At 43.4% G+C, this 17739-nt stretch overlaps 1 protein-coding gene across 11 annotated transcripts in view; it reads left to right on the top strand.

Annotated features, from left to right (window-relative positions):
- The window catches only part of LOC111147102 (dedicator of cytokinesis 9), a 277848-nt gene that overhangs the window by 185910 nt on the left and 74199 nt on the right, over positions 1–17739 (top strand). For all 11 annotated transcript variants that reach the window (XM_022502995.1, XM_022502993.1, XM_022502988.1 and 8 more), the window contains exons 16-27: positions 1853–1932; positions 2012–2199; positions 2335–2400; positions 3909–4001; positions 5066–5189; positions 5692–5813; positions 6891–6977; positions 7371–7460; positions 9198–9313; positions 9585–9654; positions 10495–10620; positions 11203–11274. In XM_022502995.1, coding sequence (XP_022358703.1) covers positions 1853–1932; positions 2012–2199; positions 2335–2400; positions 3909–4001; positions 5066–5189; positions 5692–5813; positions 6891–6977; positions 7371–7460; positions 9198–9313; positions 9585–9654; positions 10495–10620; positions 11203–11274 — 1234 coding nt within the window. The remainder of the gene's footprint in view (positions 1–1852; positions 1933–2011; positions 2200–2334; positions 2401–3908; positions 4002–5065; positions 5190–5691; positions 5814–6890; positions 6978–7370; positions 7461–9197; positions 9314–9584; positions 9655–10494; positions 10621–11202; positions 11275–17739) is intronic.

Raw genomic sequence — 17739 nt, 5'->3', positions numbered from 1 at the left:
ATTTAAGACTGTTAGGAAGTCCTGGTGCGGGTGAACAATATCCCAGGATAGACAACACACGTTACCTGCGAGGCTCCTTACCAGGTAACAGGAGCAAGAATAGGAACTTTTCAAAAATAGGAATAAAACGAAATGCAGAATCTGTAGGCCAGTGAGCTTTGATGTTTTCTGGCAGCGTTTAAAAAGACATCATTGAACAGGTGGCTTACGAAGAACCACGAGGCAGCATTCTGTTTTCTAGGATTAAGCCATGTCATGTTGAACTAGTCGTCCTAACCACATTTCTGCTCTTCTCTTTCTAATTGGGTTGCGGAACTGATACCACAGAGGAGTGCAAAGCCTCTGACAAGTACGTATTATGCTGACGTCCTGGGAACCAGTCAGAGAAGTGTAGCATGCATGAGTGGACAGTTCCACTGCTGGAGTAACCAGATGCCAGGACGGGTGATGAGTGGGCTAGTGGTGAGCTTCTAGAGGCTTGAGAAGGAACCTGTTCTTGGCCGCATTCTGTACAGTGTCATCCTCAGTGACTTTTTGAGAATGTAACTTGCTGATGAAATTCCTTCATGACATCAAGCTACTAGGAATACCTAATACATGAGATGTTAGAATCTGGACTTAGGAGGGTTTGATCAACTAGAAATGGCTCAAATGTAAAAGAGTGCAATTTCCTCAAGGCAAAAAATCAAATCCTGTTCTGAGTTCCCAAAAAACATAATTGTATGAATTCAGGATGGAGAAAGATAGCATGATAGTAAAGCATGTGGAAAAAGATTCAGGGATTTTAGGTGATTTAAATGTAATGTACATCACCAGGGTGGTGTGACTACCACAAAATAATAGGATTTGGCTACATGAGTAGAAGCATGTATTGTTCAAAACCAGACAGCTGCTCAGTCCCCACCTGGTCAGACCTTCCTAGGCCTGCTGTGTGCAGTTTGGGCACCTTGATATAAATGGAACATTCTTCTAGGGGGAAATGACTTTGGAGGAAGGCCCAAAAGAGCTGGAAAATGGCGGACGTCAGCAAGGTGTGGTTGCTGTTTGTAGATGGTTGAAAGGTGTTACGTGGCAAAGTGTAACCAGGTCCCTTGGAGAGGGGAAGTTCCAGAGAGGCGAAGTGAGGAAGAGCAGCCTGGGTGTCAAAATGGCAGTGTCGAAGTCTCCTTCCAACTGGGAAGGGTTGATGCGGTAGGAGTTCTTGGCAGGAGCTTCACAGAGGGCTTTCTGGGACTGGACTGTTAGACCAGATACAAACACCAGCCATTTCCCTGTGCACCTACTTTGTGTCCCGCGTTTCACTGGACACGGGAGCCTAAGACGGCTTCCAGCTCTGTATTGTTACAACTCGAGCCAAGAATGGGGGTGAGGATGGAGTGGTTCACAGAGATGGTAGATCTTGCCCATATTCTTACCTAGATTTGTGCAGCCTAACATGGGAGCCACTGGCCACAGCGGACTACTGAACACGAGAAATACAGCAGCTCCAAACTGAGACGAGCTGTGAGTGTAGAACATTCTGGATTGAGAGAATTAGAATAACGTCTTATACTGATTATCTATTGAAATAGTAACACTTGGGATAAATTGGGTCAAATAAAATATCTTCTTTTTTTAAAAATTAATTTATTTAAAAATTTTTTAAATTTCTTTTCAGTGTACCAGAATTCATTGTTTTTCTTAAAACTAATTTTACCTGCTTCTTTTTACCTTTTAAGATGTGGCTTCTAGAAGGTTTAAAATTACTTTTGTGGCTCATGTTATATTTCTCTGGGAAGTGCTGCCCTAGGATTTAGGTTTTAGAGCTAACCTAACTTACAGACATGTGGTTTTTCTCTTCTTTTGCTCCTAGACCTGAGAAGATGGCAAAGCTCCCAGTGATTTTGGGCAATCTAGACATTACGATCGATAATGTTTCCTCAGACTTTCCTAGTAAGTGTAAGTTCTCTGTAACAACCAGAGAAAATGTTGCTTGACTTTTACTTCAATTTGTTTGTTTTTAATTTTCCAGATTATGTCAATTCATCGTATATCCCCATGAAGCAATTTGAAACCTGTAGTAAAACTCCAGTGACATTTGAAGTAGAGGAGTTTGTGCCCTGCATACCCAAACACACTCAGCCTTACACCATCTACAACAATCACCTTTATGTTTATCCAAAGTACTTGAAATACGACAGTCAAAAGTCTTTCGCCAAGGTGAGTGCAAAGGTCGAGGTTTCCGTTTTGGTATCAAACTCTCTCAGGTTTTGGCTTCTCCTGTTCTCTTATAAATACATATTCTGGCTTTTTGTTTCATTTTCTTTTTACTTTTTTCTTTAAATATTGCTGCAGGCCAGAAATATTGCTATTTGCGTTGAATTCAAAGATTCAGATGAGGAAGACTCTCAGCCTCTGAAGGTTTGTTTTTTTATGTATGTTTGCATTTTTCCACTTTATTTTATTTTTAAAGATTTTATTTATTTATTTGACACAGAGAGAGAAAGATCACAGGTAGGCAGAGAGGCAGACAGAGAGAGAGGGGGAAACAGGCTCCCTGCTAAGCAGAGAGCCCAATGCGGGGCTCGATCCCAGGACCCTGAGACCATGACCTGAGCCGAAAGCAGAGGCTTAACCCACTGAGCCACCCAGGCACCCCCATTTTTCCGTTTTAAAAATGGACCTGCGTGGTATTGTACAACTAAAGGAATTTAGCACATTATAATCAACAGACATAAAAATATTGTGACTTCACGGGGCGCCTGGGTGGCTCAGTGGGTTAAGCCGCTGCCTTCGGCTCAGGTCATGATCTCAGAGTCCTGGGATCGAGCCCCTCATCGGGCTCTCTGCTCTCTAGGGGAGCCTGCTTCCTCCTCTCTCTCTGCCTGCCTCTGCCTGCTTGTGATCTCTCTGTCAAATAAATAAATAAAATCTTTAAAAAAAAAAAATATTGTGACTTCACAATATTTAACCACATTGGCTGAATGTTATAGACTGTGGAGTAATTGTGTTCTTGCTCCTCATTGACTGTTTCTGTTTAATTACACTCTTTAGGGATGAAGGTTTCTTATGTATGTTCAGTTCAGTAAACATACCATGTCTTACTATGAGCCCGGCTTTGTGTGGGTGCTAAGAATTATATTAGTAAGATTGGTAACAGAAATAATAATAAAAATAGATTGATATTTATTATTATAGTAATAATAATAGTAATAAATCTTTGGTGGTGTTTACTGAATGCTTATTATAGTGCAGTCTCTGAACTTAGAGCCTTATAGGTATTAAACTCCTTTAATTCTCCTAACAGTATTTTTTAGATGAGACTAAAGCACAGAATTTAAATAAGTTGCTTTCGGCGATCCATTAGTAGAAGCACTGTGCAAACCCGGGTAGTCTGGCTCCATGTTCTTTACTATGACTATGTGGAAATGACTTTCCAAGAAGGGAAGGAGACAAAGATGCAAAGAAGAATATAATAATAGTTTTTGCCCTCAAGAAATCCACGGCTTAGGGGGAAAGGTAGTCATGGAGAAAAAGCTCCTGGCACATAGAAATGGTTTGTTGTCCAAACTGAATAATTAGTACAAAAAATGCTGAGGGGACACAGAGGATGGAATTAATCATTTCTTGATGGACACATGGGAGTTCGGTGCCCGCGGAAGGGAAGGTCATTCAGACAGAGGGATTGTATGAGTGCAGGTGTGGAGCTGTGAAAGGGACCTGTGGACAGGTTACCACAGGACAGGTGTGTGTGCTGGGGGGAGGGAGGTGGTACTGGCGGGTGGACTGGAGGGTGGGTTGGACCCAGGAGAAAGGGGGCTGAAGGCTCTGGAGTCTCCTAGGTGGAAGAAATCCACAACATGCCAGAGTTTAATTTCTGACTGTGTTCATTAAATACTGGTGTCTTTCTTTGCTAACTCTTCCTTTAGTGCATTTATGGCAGACCTGGCGGGCCCGTGTTCACAAGAAGTGCTTTTGCTGCAGTTTTACACCATCACCAAAACCCCGAATTTTATGATGAGGTAAGCGAGGAGGTTTTCAAGGGAAAATCCAGTTAACCAGTCTTAAGGAAAACTCTAAGTTCTTTGCTTAGTAAAGTAAAAAACAAGAGAAAGTGCATACTATACTGAAATTACAGTGCTAGAACTAAAGATTGGAGCATTTATTTTACATCATCTTTTCTAATTACAAACGTAACATTCACTCTAAAAACTTGGAAAATGCAGATAATAGAAAAGAAAAAGTCAAAATCTCTGCTGTTACTACCACAATTAATATTCTGACATATTTTCTTACAGATTCATACTTAAGTGTAGTTATGTTTGTCGGACCTGAGAATCTTTCTTTCTCATTATTGGGTTTCTTTATGATAGAATGATGGGGTAGGTTTCTTTATGGTAGAATGATAGGGTAGCTCATTGAAAATACCCTATGAATCTTTCTTTGAAATGTTCTATCCTGGTTTTTCATTGTGCCGTTGCTGTGTTAAGCTAATGCAGTGGTTGATGTCATGGTTTCCAGTTCTTTCTAGAATTGAAATACTAACTCTTCCTTCCGTTTCTGGTTGGTGAATGTTTTTGTCTGCTCGGGCTACTGTAACGAAATACCACAGACTGGGTGCATGGTAAACAGTGGATGTTTGCACTCACGGTCCTGGAGGCTAAAGTTGTAGGTCAGAATGCGAGCATGGCCGGGTGAGGGCCTTCTCCCTCCCAGTCACAGACTTCTCAACTGTACCCTCAAATGGTGGACAGTTGGGGGGGGTCCTCTGTTGGATCTCTTGTAAGAGCATTCATCCCACTCATGGCCTAATCACCCCAAAGACCCCACCTCCAAATACCATCACCTTGCAGGGGGGGTTAGGATTTCAACATATAAATTGGGGGGGCACACATTCAGCCTGTAACAGTGTATTGTGGATCCATTTCTTTAGCACAGTTTCTGTTCTCTCACTTCTTTAACTGCAAATGTTAGTATCAGTTCGGAAACCAAACCGACGCTTGTGCTTTGGGTGCCATGTGTGGCTGCTTTCATCAAGAATTTTCATTTTAAGATATTAAAAAGGTAGTTATTTACTTCCTTGCAGATTAAAATAGAACTGCCTACCCAGCTGCACGAAAAGCACCACTTGCTGTTCACATTCTTCCATGTCAGCTGTGATAATTCAAGTAAAGGCAGCACAAAGAAGAGGGATGTTGTCGAAACACAAGGTTTGGGATTTCATCATTACCTTGATCATTCATAACTTATGTATTAGGTTCTCAAGTTTTATTTTGATTCTGAGCCCTCATCCTCTTGAGGAATTTTTATTTTTATTTTTTTTTAGAATTTTATTAATTTGAGAGCCAGAGGGAAGAGAGAGAGTTGGGGGAGGGGGAGGGACAAGCAGGCTCCCCATTGAGCATGGAGCCCAGTACAGGACTTCCTCCCAGGACCTGTAGATCTTGACCTGAGCGGATGTCAGACGCTTACTGAGTCACCCAGGGGCTCCCCTTTTCGGAGTTTTTGATGACGTTTGTGAAGGTAGCGTATATAAATTGTTTTAAAAGATCATTTTAGAATTGTAATCCCAAAGAGGCCAAAGTACATTGTAGACAATGTTCTGTAGAGACTAGTTCAGGGCCTTAAAGATCCGGCAGCTGAGTAGCACTGACTTTCCTTCATACGTTTTCGAATACCTACAGTGAAGTTTTTTGTGCTTTGTTTCAACAGTTGGATATTCCTGGCTTCCCCTCCTGAAGGATGGAAGAGTGGTAACCAGTGAACAGCAGGTTCCCGTCTCAGCCAATCTCCCGTCTGGCTACCTTGGCTACCAGGAGCTTGGGATGGGCCGGGTATAGGACTTTAAGATTCATTTATCCCACTACTTTCAGAAAACATGAAAAATCAACGAAAGCAACAGTAACACAAAAGAGCACACAGTGTTTTTGCTGGTCCCAACATTTTGGTTTTAGTTATTCATTTTCAAGTAAGCATAGGCCGGTGGAAGGCAGTGCTCTCGAGAGCACAAATTTAGAATTACGGTTTGGGCATTGTAGAAGCCCTGAACTAGCAGCATCTCAGCAGGGCAATGGAGATGTGGAGACGCTGGATGACGTAGGAGTTTTTCACTGCAAACTGGCCATGCTCAAACAGGGATGTGTTCTGAGAGTCACGCCAAGTATTAGGAATTGTCTCTAGCTTAGAGGAAGTCAGGGTAGCCCGTTCTGATACATTTCTGATCCAGAAAAGCCTGGATTTTCTTAGATTTCTCTAATTGGTTAGTTGGTTTTGCATTTTTTAAGCCATCTTAAGTTTTATAGACTTCAGTTTTATAACAAGCTTAGGTAAGTTTTCATTTCATTTTAAATGGCTTTTAATGTTTTTCCGCATTTGAGTAGTGCCAAATTTGGGTCCATGTTATGGACAAATCATCAAAATATTCCGAAATCAGGGGAAATCATGTAAACTTCAGTTAAAATTGCTAGTCTGAACAAGAAAAAAATGGAGGTTTCAGAAATCAAAATAAGCACACATAGACGATTGGCCCTTTACCCACGTTAGGACTTCTTCTGCTGTCCTATATGCTGGATGTGCCATCTTCTGCCACCACTTTCATGGTCCTGAGCTCTGGGTTGGCTGAGTCATTGGTGAAATAGGATTCTTTCCATCTCAAATGGACAGTAATTCGACAGCCGCAACTAAGCAAAAGATAACTTGGAAAATCCAGGAAGGAGGGCAGTGTCTTTGGGGGAAGAAAGTGGGGGAAAATGAGCACTAGTTGCATCTCTGCTGTTAGCCACCCGTAACTCTTGAGTCACTGATACTGTTTGGGCCTGTGACTCCTCTTCAGACCCGTCCGTGAACATGGTGTTTAAAGCCAAGGTCGCTGATTTGTTGGGATGGTTTTTTCCCCTTCCCTATCTTTTCAGCATTATGGTCCGGAAATTAAATGGGTAGATGGAAGCAAGCCACTGCTGAAAGTTTCAACTCATCTGGTTTCCACAGTGTATACTCAGGTATGTGTTATTCCAGTAGTGTTGGCAGTGATGGCTGAATGAACGAGTTTGCACTATTTTTTGGTAAAACAAAATCCTAATTGATAATGTCATATGGATATATTTTTACTCTAGAGGTCCTTCATTAAAGAAAGTGCATTATAAGGTGCTCTTATGTACTGATATAAATGAATAATATAAGTAACATTTCTCAACAGTTTTCTTCTTTTGTTGGAGGATCTTTGAAATCTTTTTTAAAATTTACTTTTATTTTTATTTCTTTGATATTTTCATTTTTATATGATCAGTTTCATAGTTTAAATAAAACATGCATGCCGCAAGAAGCAGTTACTCCTGTTTCCACAGCATCATGCTAACAGGCTTGCTTTCTTTCTCTCCTTCCCCCCCCACCAGGATCAGCATTTACATAATTTTTTCCAGTACTGCCAGAAAACTGAATCTGGAGCCCAAGCCTTAGGGAGTGAACTTGTAAAATATCTTAAGGTATCAGGTCACTTTCTTAGTGATCCCTTTTTAATGAGTTTGGGGTAGGTTGGGTTTTCATTTTGGTGGCGAATATTGTTCTTAACCACTTGCGAACCTTGGAAGGATGCTCTCAGCTAGATACTCTCACGTTGATAGTCTGTGTGGTTTTACATGGTGGCAAGAAGTGGACTCAGAAATAGGACAACTCCAGAACACTGTATGTTAACTCTACTGGAATTAAAATTAAAAACTTAATTTAAAAAAAAAAAAGAAGAAGAAGCAAAGAAATAGGACAACTCCTGCCTTCATCCTCATCCCACATATACTGTTTTTAGGCCCAACCCAAAACACATTGTTCTCTGCATAGAAAAGCACTCACTAGCACAGGCTATCAGTTGAGTGCTCCCCAGTACAGAGCACAGTAACAGGCACATAAGAAGCAGTGGCTTTAGTCCCACCGTTAAGTAATTTCTAGTTCACTGTAGGTGATAATGTAACCTTGGAGAATGTGTGCTAAGTGGGGGAACCCCCCCAAAAAAAACCCAACCGGAAGAACCGAAAGAATGCACATACCTGCCCCCAGTGTTGTGCCGGGGTCGGGGTCTCCCAGCATCCTGGAACAGCGAGAGCAAGGTGGGGTTTATGTAGGGGAGCATTATCCAGAATGTGGTTCCATGGGAATGTTTTTTTAAAAGGAGAGCAGCTAAAAGAGCGCCCTGGGCATGAGGACAAAACATAAGAAATGTGAGAAATGGGGGCGCCTGGGTGGCTCAGTCGGTTAAGTGGTCAGCTCTTGATTTCAGGTCAGGTCACAATCTTGGGGCTCTGGGATTGAGCCTTACATCAGCCCCCATGCCCAGCGGGGAGTGGACTTGAGATGCTCCCTCTCGCTCCACCTTCCCCCCGCACGCTCGCGCTCTCTCTCAAATAAATAAATCTTTAAGAAAAAAAAATGTGAGAAATGGAATATGAGTTTGTTTGACTTCAGCAAGGAACGTGGAATGAAGAGTTCTGAAATCACTGCTTGGCCAAGTTTTCTTTCAGGTATCTCACAGAGAGCCTTAGGAGTTTAAGAAGAATCTTTGAATTAGTTTTCTGTTGCTGCTATAACAAATTACCATAAACTCAGGGGCTCCAAACAACACGAATTTATTTTCTTACACTTCCGTATGTCCGAAGTCTGACACAGGCCTCACTGGGCCCAAATCAAGGTGTTATTAACATGGCTGAGTTCCTTTCTGAAAACTCTGAGTGACTCTGTTTCCTTGTCCTTTCCCAGCTTCTGAAGGTTGCCCTCATTCCATAGCTAGTGACCTCTTCCTCCATCTCAAAGCCAACAGCGTTCCATCTCTGACCATTCTTTCCTTCGGCACGTCTCCCCCTGGCTCTCCCCTTCTGCCTCCCTCTTCTGACTTTAAGGACCCTTGTGATGACGTTGGGTCCACCTGAATAATCCAGGACAGTCCCCCTACCTTAAGGCCAGCCTTAATTCCCTTTTGCCATGTAACATATTCACAGGTTCTAGATTAGGATGTGGACATCTTTGTCCCCTATTCTGCCCACCACTGCCTTCCACTGTTCAGATAGACTTCTTCCATCCTTGTTTGGAACTGATTGGAAATTGCTTGGGGTTAGGCTCTTTAAAAAAAAAAAAAAAAAAAAGTTTTTTCCTTTATTTGAGAGAGAGAGAGAGCAAGTGAGTGTGTGCAGGGTTGGTTGTCTTAAGGTCACACAAGGGCCGTTGCATGTCCGCAGAGCCTGCATGCGATGGAAGGTCACGTGATGATCGCTTTCTTGCCCACCATCCTAAACCAGCTGTTCCGCGTCCTCACCAGAGCCACCCAGGAGGAAGTCGCCGTCAACGTGACACGGTAAGAGGCGGGTAGGCGGATGCCTCCTTCCCTTTCAGTCTGTCCACATCTGGAGCACGGTCATACATATCTGGGATGCTAGTATGTGTTGACCATTATATTTAAGAAGTTTCTTTTGATCCCATGTGTAGGGACCCCCATCTAATTCCTCGTTTCCTTGTTGGCTGTGGTGCCAGTAGCATCATCGTTGTTCTGCAGCTACTGTGTAATAATGAAATGTTCTCATTCCCACATTACTATTCATTGCTTTGTTCATTTCTGTGGTGTGTAGGGTCATTATTCATGTGGTTGCCCAGTGCCATGAGGAAGGATTGGAGAGCCACTTGAGGTCATATGTTAAGGTATGTAAAATAAACGGTCCCAGTCATGTAAATCTGTGGCTCTCCAGTTTTCCTTCTAAGGACTCATTTTTTTTTTTTAAATCTAGTTATTTTGGGATGAAACTTAATACCTCTGCTTTCTCTTCCATACCTGTAGCCAGTGCCTTGTACCTGAACGAGAGGAAATTCAAAGAGAGGCAGCCATTCATTTATTTACTTAATTTTGTTTTTCAACGTATTTCTTATAATGGATTTTGCAAATAATAATGACATGGAATTTTAAAGAAGACTTTTAAGTCGCTCTTGGTAGGCCTTTGGTACAGCCCTATTATTTTCATTTTTCTTCACAACTAAAATTTGCTGTAGAACTGTTTCTCCTGAGACGAAAAGGTTAGCGCTGGCCACGATAAATTAGAGAACTATGTGGGACAGCAAGAGATATCACTAGGAGGAATATCAATGGGTTCTTCATTTATGTAACACTATTCCATAGACAGAGTGGCGGTTACCATTCTGAAAAGTTACACATGTGGTGTTTAGTCTTAGACACCTCTATAAATTATAGCTATGGAATCAAGTCACCCAATGTCGGGTGACACATTCCTTGAAGTCCTTGGGAGGTGGAGTTGTGGGCTGGAGGACCACTGACCTGAGCCAGGTGGTACCTGTATTGTGATGGGTTCCCTGAAATTATCCTGGGCCCCCTCTGTGTGTCCCCCTTACCCCTTTCTGTTTCTAGACCTTCCTCTCCCACCCTGCACTTGTACCTCAGTCCCTCACCGCCATCCCTTGGAGCCTCTCCTGCTTTCAGCCCATCTTAGATAACCGGGACATTAAAATATCTTTCCCTTTTCTTCAAAGTATGCTTACAAGGCTGAGCCGTACATCGCCTCCGAATACAAGACAGTGCACGAAGAGCTGACGAAAGCCATGACCACGATTCTCAAGCCCTCTGCTGACTTTCTCACCAGCAACAAACTACTCAAGGTATGTTGCAGGGCTGAGCAGTGTGGCTTTCCGGCATGGAAATCGGTGAGAGAAAATCCGAACGCCGTAGCCCAATCTGCTCACCCTTCTGTGCGCGTTTACAGACTGCCACCACCTCCGGCAAAGGGGTAAAGAGTTAGTTCTTCGGGACCAACTTTGCTGCTTATACTTGTGCTTCTGTCAGACCTGCAGAGTATTACTGTATTTAAAATATCACGGGCTCTTAAGTTTTAAGAAGTCATTCATTACATGCGAATGAGTGAAGGACATGGAGGTGGCGATTATAAAGGCGGCATCGGCAGGGGAGGCTCAGTCAAGAGGAAAATCCCAGATGTAATCCAGCGGTGCCGCTTGTTGGCTTGTGCCGTGCTGAGCGTGTGCGCCGAGCTTCTAAGTGGGAGGCGGGAGAACAGCTGCCTTGCATGTACCTCTGGTCCGATGATGTTTTGCCCAGTGGTTGAGCCCTGCTTTGGGGTCACCCCTGTTTCGTGTCTGTAACATTGTCAGCCTAAGAGAGTAAACACCTTGCCTCCTGATTATTGTGTATCTCACCTGGATCCTTTTTTTTTTTTTTTTCTTCAGTATTCATGGTTTTTCTTTGACGTTTTGATAAAATCCATGGCTCAGCATTTGATAGAGAACTCCAAAGTTAAGGTATGTCACTTCCTATCAGGGCTGGGGTGGTGGCTCTTAGGGGAAAGTCTTTTCGGTGCTTTGTCGCTCACATTCATGAACGCTTTCTGTTGCCAGTTCCAGCACAGTTCTAGGTGCTTTCCAAGTATGAAAGCATTTTATTCCAAGTACTAAAGCCACAGGACTGTCATAAAGTACTACCCCGCATTTTATAGAGGAAGAAACTGAGCCCAGAGTGAGTTCCTTGCCGAGGCCGCACTGCTAGTGAATGGAGGGGGCTGGGTGTTGAGAACAGTCTGGCTCCAAAGCCCACTGTCCCGAAGCATGTGTTACTAAGTCCAAAGAAAACTCTGTCTTCTCCTTTGTATAGCTTGGAAGTCTTCAAGTCTGTTGAAATGAGAGTAACAGTTTAAGCATTTAATTTAAATGTAATTACCGAGTCTTGAACATTGTAGACCTTTCTCAGGGCCTTAGACGAGAGTGTCTGATGTTACTTCACGTACTCTGGAAGCAGTGAAGGGACTCTGAGATAGCTCCTTGCTGAGGGGCCTGGGTGTGTGTGACACTGTGGGTCCCCATGCTGAAGGCATCCTAGGGATACCTGTAGCCTGTCCCTTCAGTCCTCTCTGGACCCATTCCTGTCTGGGTGTGACTGTCTACTGCTGGCCGTCTGAGGCTCAGTGTAGATACATTTTTGTAAGATTCTAATGAGGCAAACACAGCGGTCAAGCGACAAAGCCCCTTTTGAGATGTGTATACTCTTGGAGTTGCCATCACGACCCTGAATGCTCTCTGCATTGTGTTGTGCAGGGTCTTGAGTCTCGTGGAGAGCAGGAGGCCCGAGTGCAGGGAGCAGGTCATGGTACCCAGTAGTCTTTCACAATGAATCAAGGGAGGACAGGGGAGCCACGGGGAGAGAGGGTGAAGGTCCAGGCTCCCTGCACCGGGGATCAGACTCTGGGAGAAAGCCTTGGGAAAGGCTGCTGGGTTTTGTCGGGCAGAGGGTTAGAAGGTTGGCAGCTCAGAACTGAAAGCCACACTTCCTGTAGTCGAGTGGGTGCCTGACCAGGTGGTTTCCTTTTTCTTTTCTTTTTTTTCTTCTTTTAATTCTGGTTTTAGTGCACAGGCAGATGCCAGATGGAGGTGGGCCTTGCTTTCCACAGAGTAACACACCATCTAAATCATGCCCGAATAGCCTGCCAAGTGAGAAACCTAGCAGATTATCCACTTGGCAGTATGCAGCTAAGTGTGCGGGCGCGCACACACACACACACACATGCACACGCATGCGTGCAGGTCACTTGGATGTAGTACTTTCATGTTACAAATGTCATACGCAAGATAGGCTGTGGGCTTGCCTTGGTTCGCTTGGGCTACCACAGCAAGTAGCACCGCCTGTTTGGCCTCAACGATTGTGATTTATTTCCACACAATTCTGGAGGCTAGAAGTCTGAGATCAAGGTGTCTTTAGGGTTGGTTTCAAGGCCTCTCTTCTTGGCTGGTAGATGGCTCTCTTCTCCCCGGGTCTGTGCATTGTCTTCCCTCCGGCATTGTCTGTGTCCAGATCTTCTCCTCTTGTAAGGACACCAGTCTTGGTGGACTGAGGCTCACCTTCATGGCCTTGTTTTAACCCGATTACCTCTTTAAAGACTTTGTCTCCAAATATGTTCATATTCTGAGACTGTGGGTTAGGACTTCAACATACGAATTTTAAGGAGACACAATTTAGTCCGTAACAAGGCCCCAATGGGTTTTTCATTGTTTTTGGCTCTAAATAAATGTAATCACTCCAGAAAGATTGGTGACTTGAATATATTTAAAAATATAACTGTTTGTTCAGAAAGTATTCATTGAGAGCCTTTTATTTATATGCAGGCTCAAGGGTTGCAAAGTTAAATGAGGCATGGTTTGTGCCCTCACAGAGTTTAGGTGGGAAAGTGCATGACTAGACCACAGGAGCAATGGTCAGAGGTAATGAACACTTTCAAAACACCCACAGAAGTCTAAGTATCGGGCTCCTCAGTGGCTCAGTCAGTTAACTGTCTGCCTTCAGCTCCAGTCATGATCTCAGGGTCCTGGGATCAAGTCCTGCATTAGGCTCCCTGCTCAGGTGGGAGTCTGCTGCTCCCTCTGCCTGCCACTCCCCATACTTGTGCACTTGCTCTCTCTCTCTCTCACTCTGCCAAAATAAATAAAATCTTAAAAAAAAAAAAAAAAAAAAGGAAGTATAAGTATCAATAACATCTCTTTCCGGGAACCATGATAGAAAATTTTTAAATAGAGCAATTTAACTGCCTGTGTTTTTTTCTCAAGATGCTAAATTAAACCATAAAAATATAGGGATGGTAGGGACCTGAAAGCTCCCTTCTGGTCCAGCTCCGCCCCTGTGCCGCAGAGGTCGAGATGGGTACAGACCCGTGAGGTGCCCTGCCCGGGGTCACACAGCAGAGCAGAACCTCGAGGTCATGCTAGAGTCACAACCGGCACCGGCTGCTCCCAGGTGATCCGCCCTTTCCAGCCTTATAACTTAACTCTCCAGCACTTCTGGGCCTTCTAACACTTAGTTTTTCGAACTTTTTAGAACAGACTGCTCAAATGCTACCCTGCACAACCTTTTCTGTACGTTAATTACATCTTGGTCCTGAAAGAATATTCAGAGAGCTTTTGGAAGTGGTTTATTTAAAAATTGTTATCCAGCATAAAAAGAAACACTCTAGCATCCAAAAGGAGAAAACTTAGCCATAAGATAATTTACTATAAAAAGAGATTCAAAATACCTACTTACCACTTTGGAGAATTTAACATTTCACTTTTAGAGGGCTACCCTCTGACTTCTTCCGTGTCACCCGACACCGTGCCACGCCTTCCCCGAATCACATTATTGATCTTCTCACATATTTTGAAGGTTTTATTCATTTTGCCTCATATCTTAGGAGTAATGAGTTTTACGTGTTTGGGTCAGTTATTTTTAGGTCTGTCTTTATTCACATCTTAGGAAGTATATGTCCTTGTCCCTTATCCCAGGGTCCTGAATTGAGAGAACAAGTTCATATTCACCATTCCTGTGCCATTTGTGATTTCCAAAATCATGATCAAATTCCCTGAGAGTTTTTATACTTTTAGACTGAGGATTATTAGTACATGCAATGTGTTTATAATCTTGACCTTGATTTTTTTCCTTATTGGTGAGTCTTTCTTAAAATGCCATGGCCAGGCACATATCTGTATAGTAGGGGCACCTGGGCCACAGGCTCATGTAAGAGCCATATAATGCTCTCAGTGCCGATGAAAGTGCCCTTTCCAAGACTTTTTAGCATAGACCAAAACTTGGAGGCCAGTTTATGTAGAGCTGGGGCCTTGGGTGAACACTCTTGCTGGTAATGGGGTCATTCTGTCTACTGCATATTTATGTAGAAGGAGATGCCCTTGAAGCAGGTGCATGCTGGTAGGTCTGTTTCTAATGCTACACTCTTGAACATGGCCACATGTCCCAGCCAGTCCAACTACACTTTGTGCCATTTGCCGAGGAAGGCTGTAAATCACAGCGTCCCTTTGAACTAGCATCTAAAATAAGCAATTTCCTTACTACTGCAGATGGACCTGGAAGTTTGGATTGATTACATGTGACCGTGCCAGACCCAAGTGTTCCATAGGTGACATGTGCTTGGAATTTACAATAAGCAGTTTTTGAGGAAAATATAAAACTGACCTTGTCAAGGCCTACTAAGGAGTTCCCAACTCTGAACCCCACTCAGCCTCTATGCTCAACACATTTTAGGTGTTCCTTTTCTATCACTTATATTTAGCAGCTATAATTTCAGCAGACTCTTTTGGAATTTCCTCTCCTCCCATCTTGAGTCAAGCCAAATTGCTAGCATTGCACAGGTGTACGTCTCGCAAGCTGGAAAATGTGGCCTAGGATGGGATGAATATATAACCTTAGTTAGGTGTTTAGCCATCAACCATTTCCTGACTTAATTGAGCAAGGAAAGAGTGCTCAAATGAAAAGTAGGGAAAGGATGGTACGGTTCATGTTTTAAACGGACTGCCTGTTTAAACGGACTCCCCCCCCACCCACTATAAATGCGTGATGGCGGAACGGGAGCGTCCATACTTCCATCCCCGAGCACCTGTTTGGAATAGTCACTGGCAATGCACAGAGCACGGAGAAGTGATGCAAATGGCATAGATGGTGCATCGCCAGCCCCGAAGCTGATGCCGTCCCGGGGGGGGGGGGAAGACATTCAGCTGGGCACAGTTAGAGAACAGAGCAGAAGGGGTCTGTGTGAGCTCCAAAGTGAGAAATCAATGTGGAGGTTGGTGGGGAGCTTCCACATTTGGGGAGAAGACAATGAGCATGAAGCAGGAGAAAGGGCTCATAACCCAGGTAAGGCCAGGAAAATGAAGTTTATTAGCTAATAGGCTTATTTATTATATCTTCGGGAGCTGTAACATAGTCTCAGTGTCCTCTCCTTCGAGCTGGCGTGTCTGTACTCACCACCCTGGACAGCTGCGCATTATCCTGGATCATTTTCTTTTCAATTCAGTGGATAGTAGTCTCCATAACAACATCTAATTATTGTGGTCTTTATCACCTTTAGAGGCTTCTTACCTCCCTGTTTTGTTGCCAGATTAGGGCTCCTGATAACGTGTTTGTGATTTCAGTCTTCAAGGCACTGAGCTGACGTCTGATCACAGAGCAGCTTCGTTGCTCTGTTGGTGTTAATTATCCACTGTTCTTCACGACGTTTTCTTTCTTTCTGATGAAAACTAATTATTGTAGGATTTTTTTAAATAAACATAAAAGGAAAAAGAAAAGTTGAATGAACCCCATGTTTGAAGCTCTGTCACTCATCTTCTGCAGTTACTGGCATGCTGCCCTTACGACTTCATATGTCCACCATCACACTGTTTTTAGAGCATTTTAAAAGCAATCACTGAAGATTTTATCATTTCATCTATAAAATCTTGAGTGTGCCCTCTCTAACAGATAAAGCCTTTGAAAGAGATGGAAGCACCATACCATAATGACCCTCAACAAAGTCAGTGGCATTTCTTCGTTACCATCGGACACCCTGTCTGTATTCAGTTTCCCCAGCTGTTTCAGAAATGCCCTTTTACCATCGCCTGGTCCGAGTCAGGACCTAAACACAGTCTGCACATTGCATGTGGTTGATGTGTCTCTGAAGTTTCCTGGATTTTCAAACTGTTCCTTCTCCATTTATTTGTTTTTTACTGCAGTGTATTTGTTGAAATGGGGGGACCATTTGTCCTGCGGAATTTCCCACATCGTAACCTCACAGTGTTACGTGGCATGGTCCTCTGTCCCCCGTGGTTCCCGTAAACTTGTATGATGTTGAAGCTCAGTTCAATTTAGGTTTGGTTTCCTTTGGGGCAAGAATACTTCATAACTGGTGCTGTTGCATCACATCGGGAGTCTTAAAGTATCTGGTTGTCCCACTTTTAGTTTTGATAATAGTGACTAATAGGTTAAGTGGTGCCAACCCCAACCATCCACTTTCATGGTTTAAGCAGCCATCGACTAATTCTGGAGGCGTCAGGTATTTCTGGAGAGACCTTTTTTCAGGAGTAGCCAGCTTGGGTAGCAGGCAGGCATGCCTGGTGGTCTGAGGGGTGGCCTGACCTGGGGTCCAGGAAGCGATCATCTATTTAGGCTGACCCCTCAGGATATAGAGTTATGGGTTGCATATATAGAACAAAATCCCTTTGGCATTTCTAATTTTACAGTTCTGTTTTTGGAAGTGGGGAAACTTCAAACGCTTATTATTATTACTTGATCCTTCCTTCACTGGGTTCTTGATTTTGTAAGTTTGCAAAGATTGTTTTATTATTGGTTTAAGAATTGAGATTATTGTAAAGCTGGCATTTCAAAATTCATAATAGGTTCTGGTATTTGATGCATGAAATAATGCATGTAGAAATCACTAGATTTCAGTTCTAGTTTTAGAAAATACTATTTCTTGATACTGGGATATGGGTTTGGCTATTGTAAAACAGATCAAAATAATGGTTTAAGTAAGACGAAAGGTTCATTTCTTTCTTTTGGAAAATTATAAGCCAGTAGATAGCTCTGAGAGTGGGGGGCTTGTTCCCCAGGGTCATTCGAGTACTCAAGCTCCTCTCCAGTTATCCAGCCCAGGTGTCACCCTCATCCACATGGTTGAAAAGCTGGCTCACCCCTGCGCCACATTCCAGGCAGTGGTGAAGAAGACTTGGAAGGCAATCATCCCATGGACAGGGCTGGGAAAAGCATGGTCTTCCTCTTAAAGCCCATTGGCCAGAACTTAGTCACATGGCCTTTCTCTGGCCTCAGGTTAGGCTGGGAAATGTAGTCTCTAGCTGGGCAGCAGCATGCACCTGTGAAACGGGTTTCACCACTGAAAGGGAGAAGGAAAGTCAGTACTTAGTGAATCTCTCTAAGCTTCAGTTTTCTCATTTGTAAAATGTGGGTGAAGATAGCCCCCT

The sequence above is a fragment of the Enhydra lutris genome, unplaced genomic scaffold (assembly GCF_002288905.1).
Source record: "Enhydra lutris kenyoni isolate GAN:26980312 unplaced genomic scaffold, ASM228890v2 scaffoldscaffold15, whole genome shotgun sequence".
NCBI lineage: Eukaryota > Metazoa > Chordata > Mammalia > Carnivora > Mustelidae > Enhydra > Enhydra lutris.
This window is presented reverse-complemented; position numbering and strand designations above follow the sequence as displayed.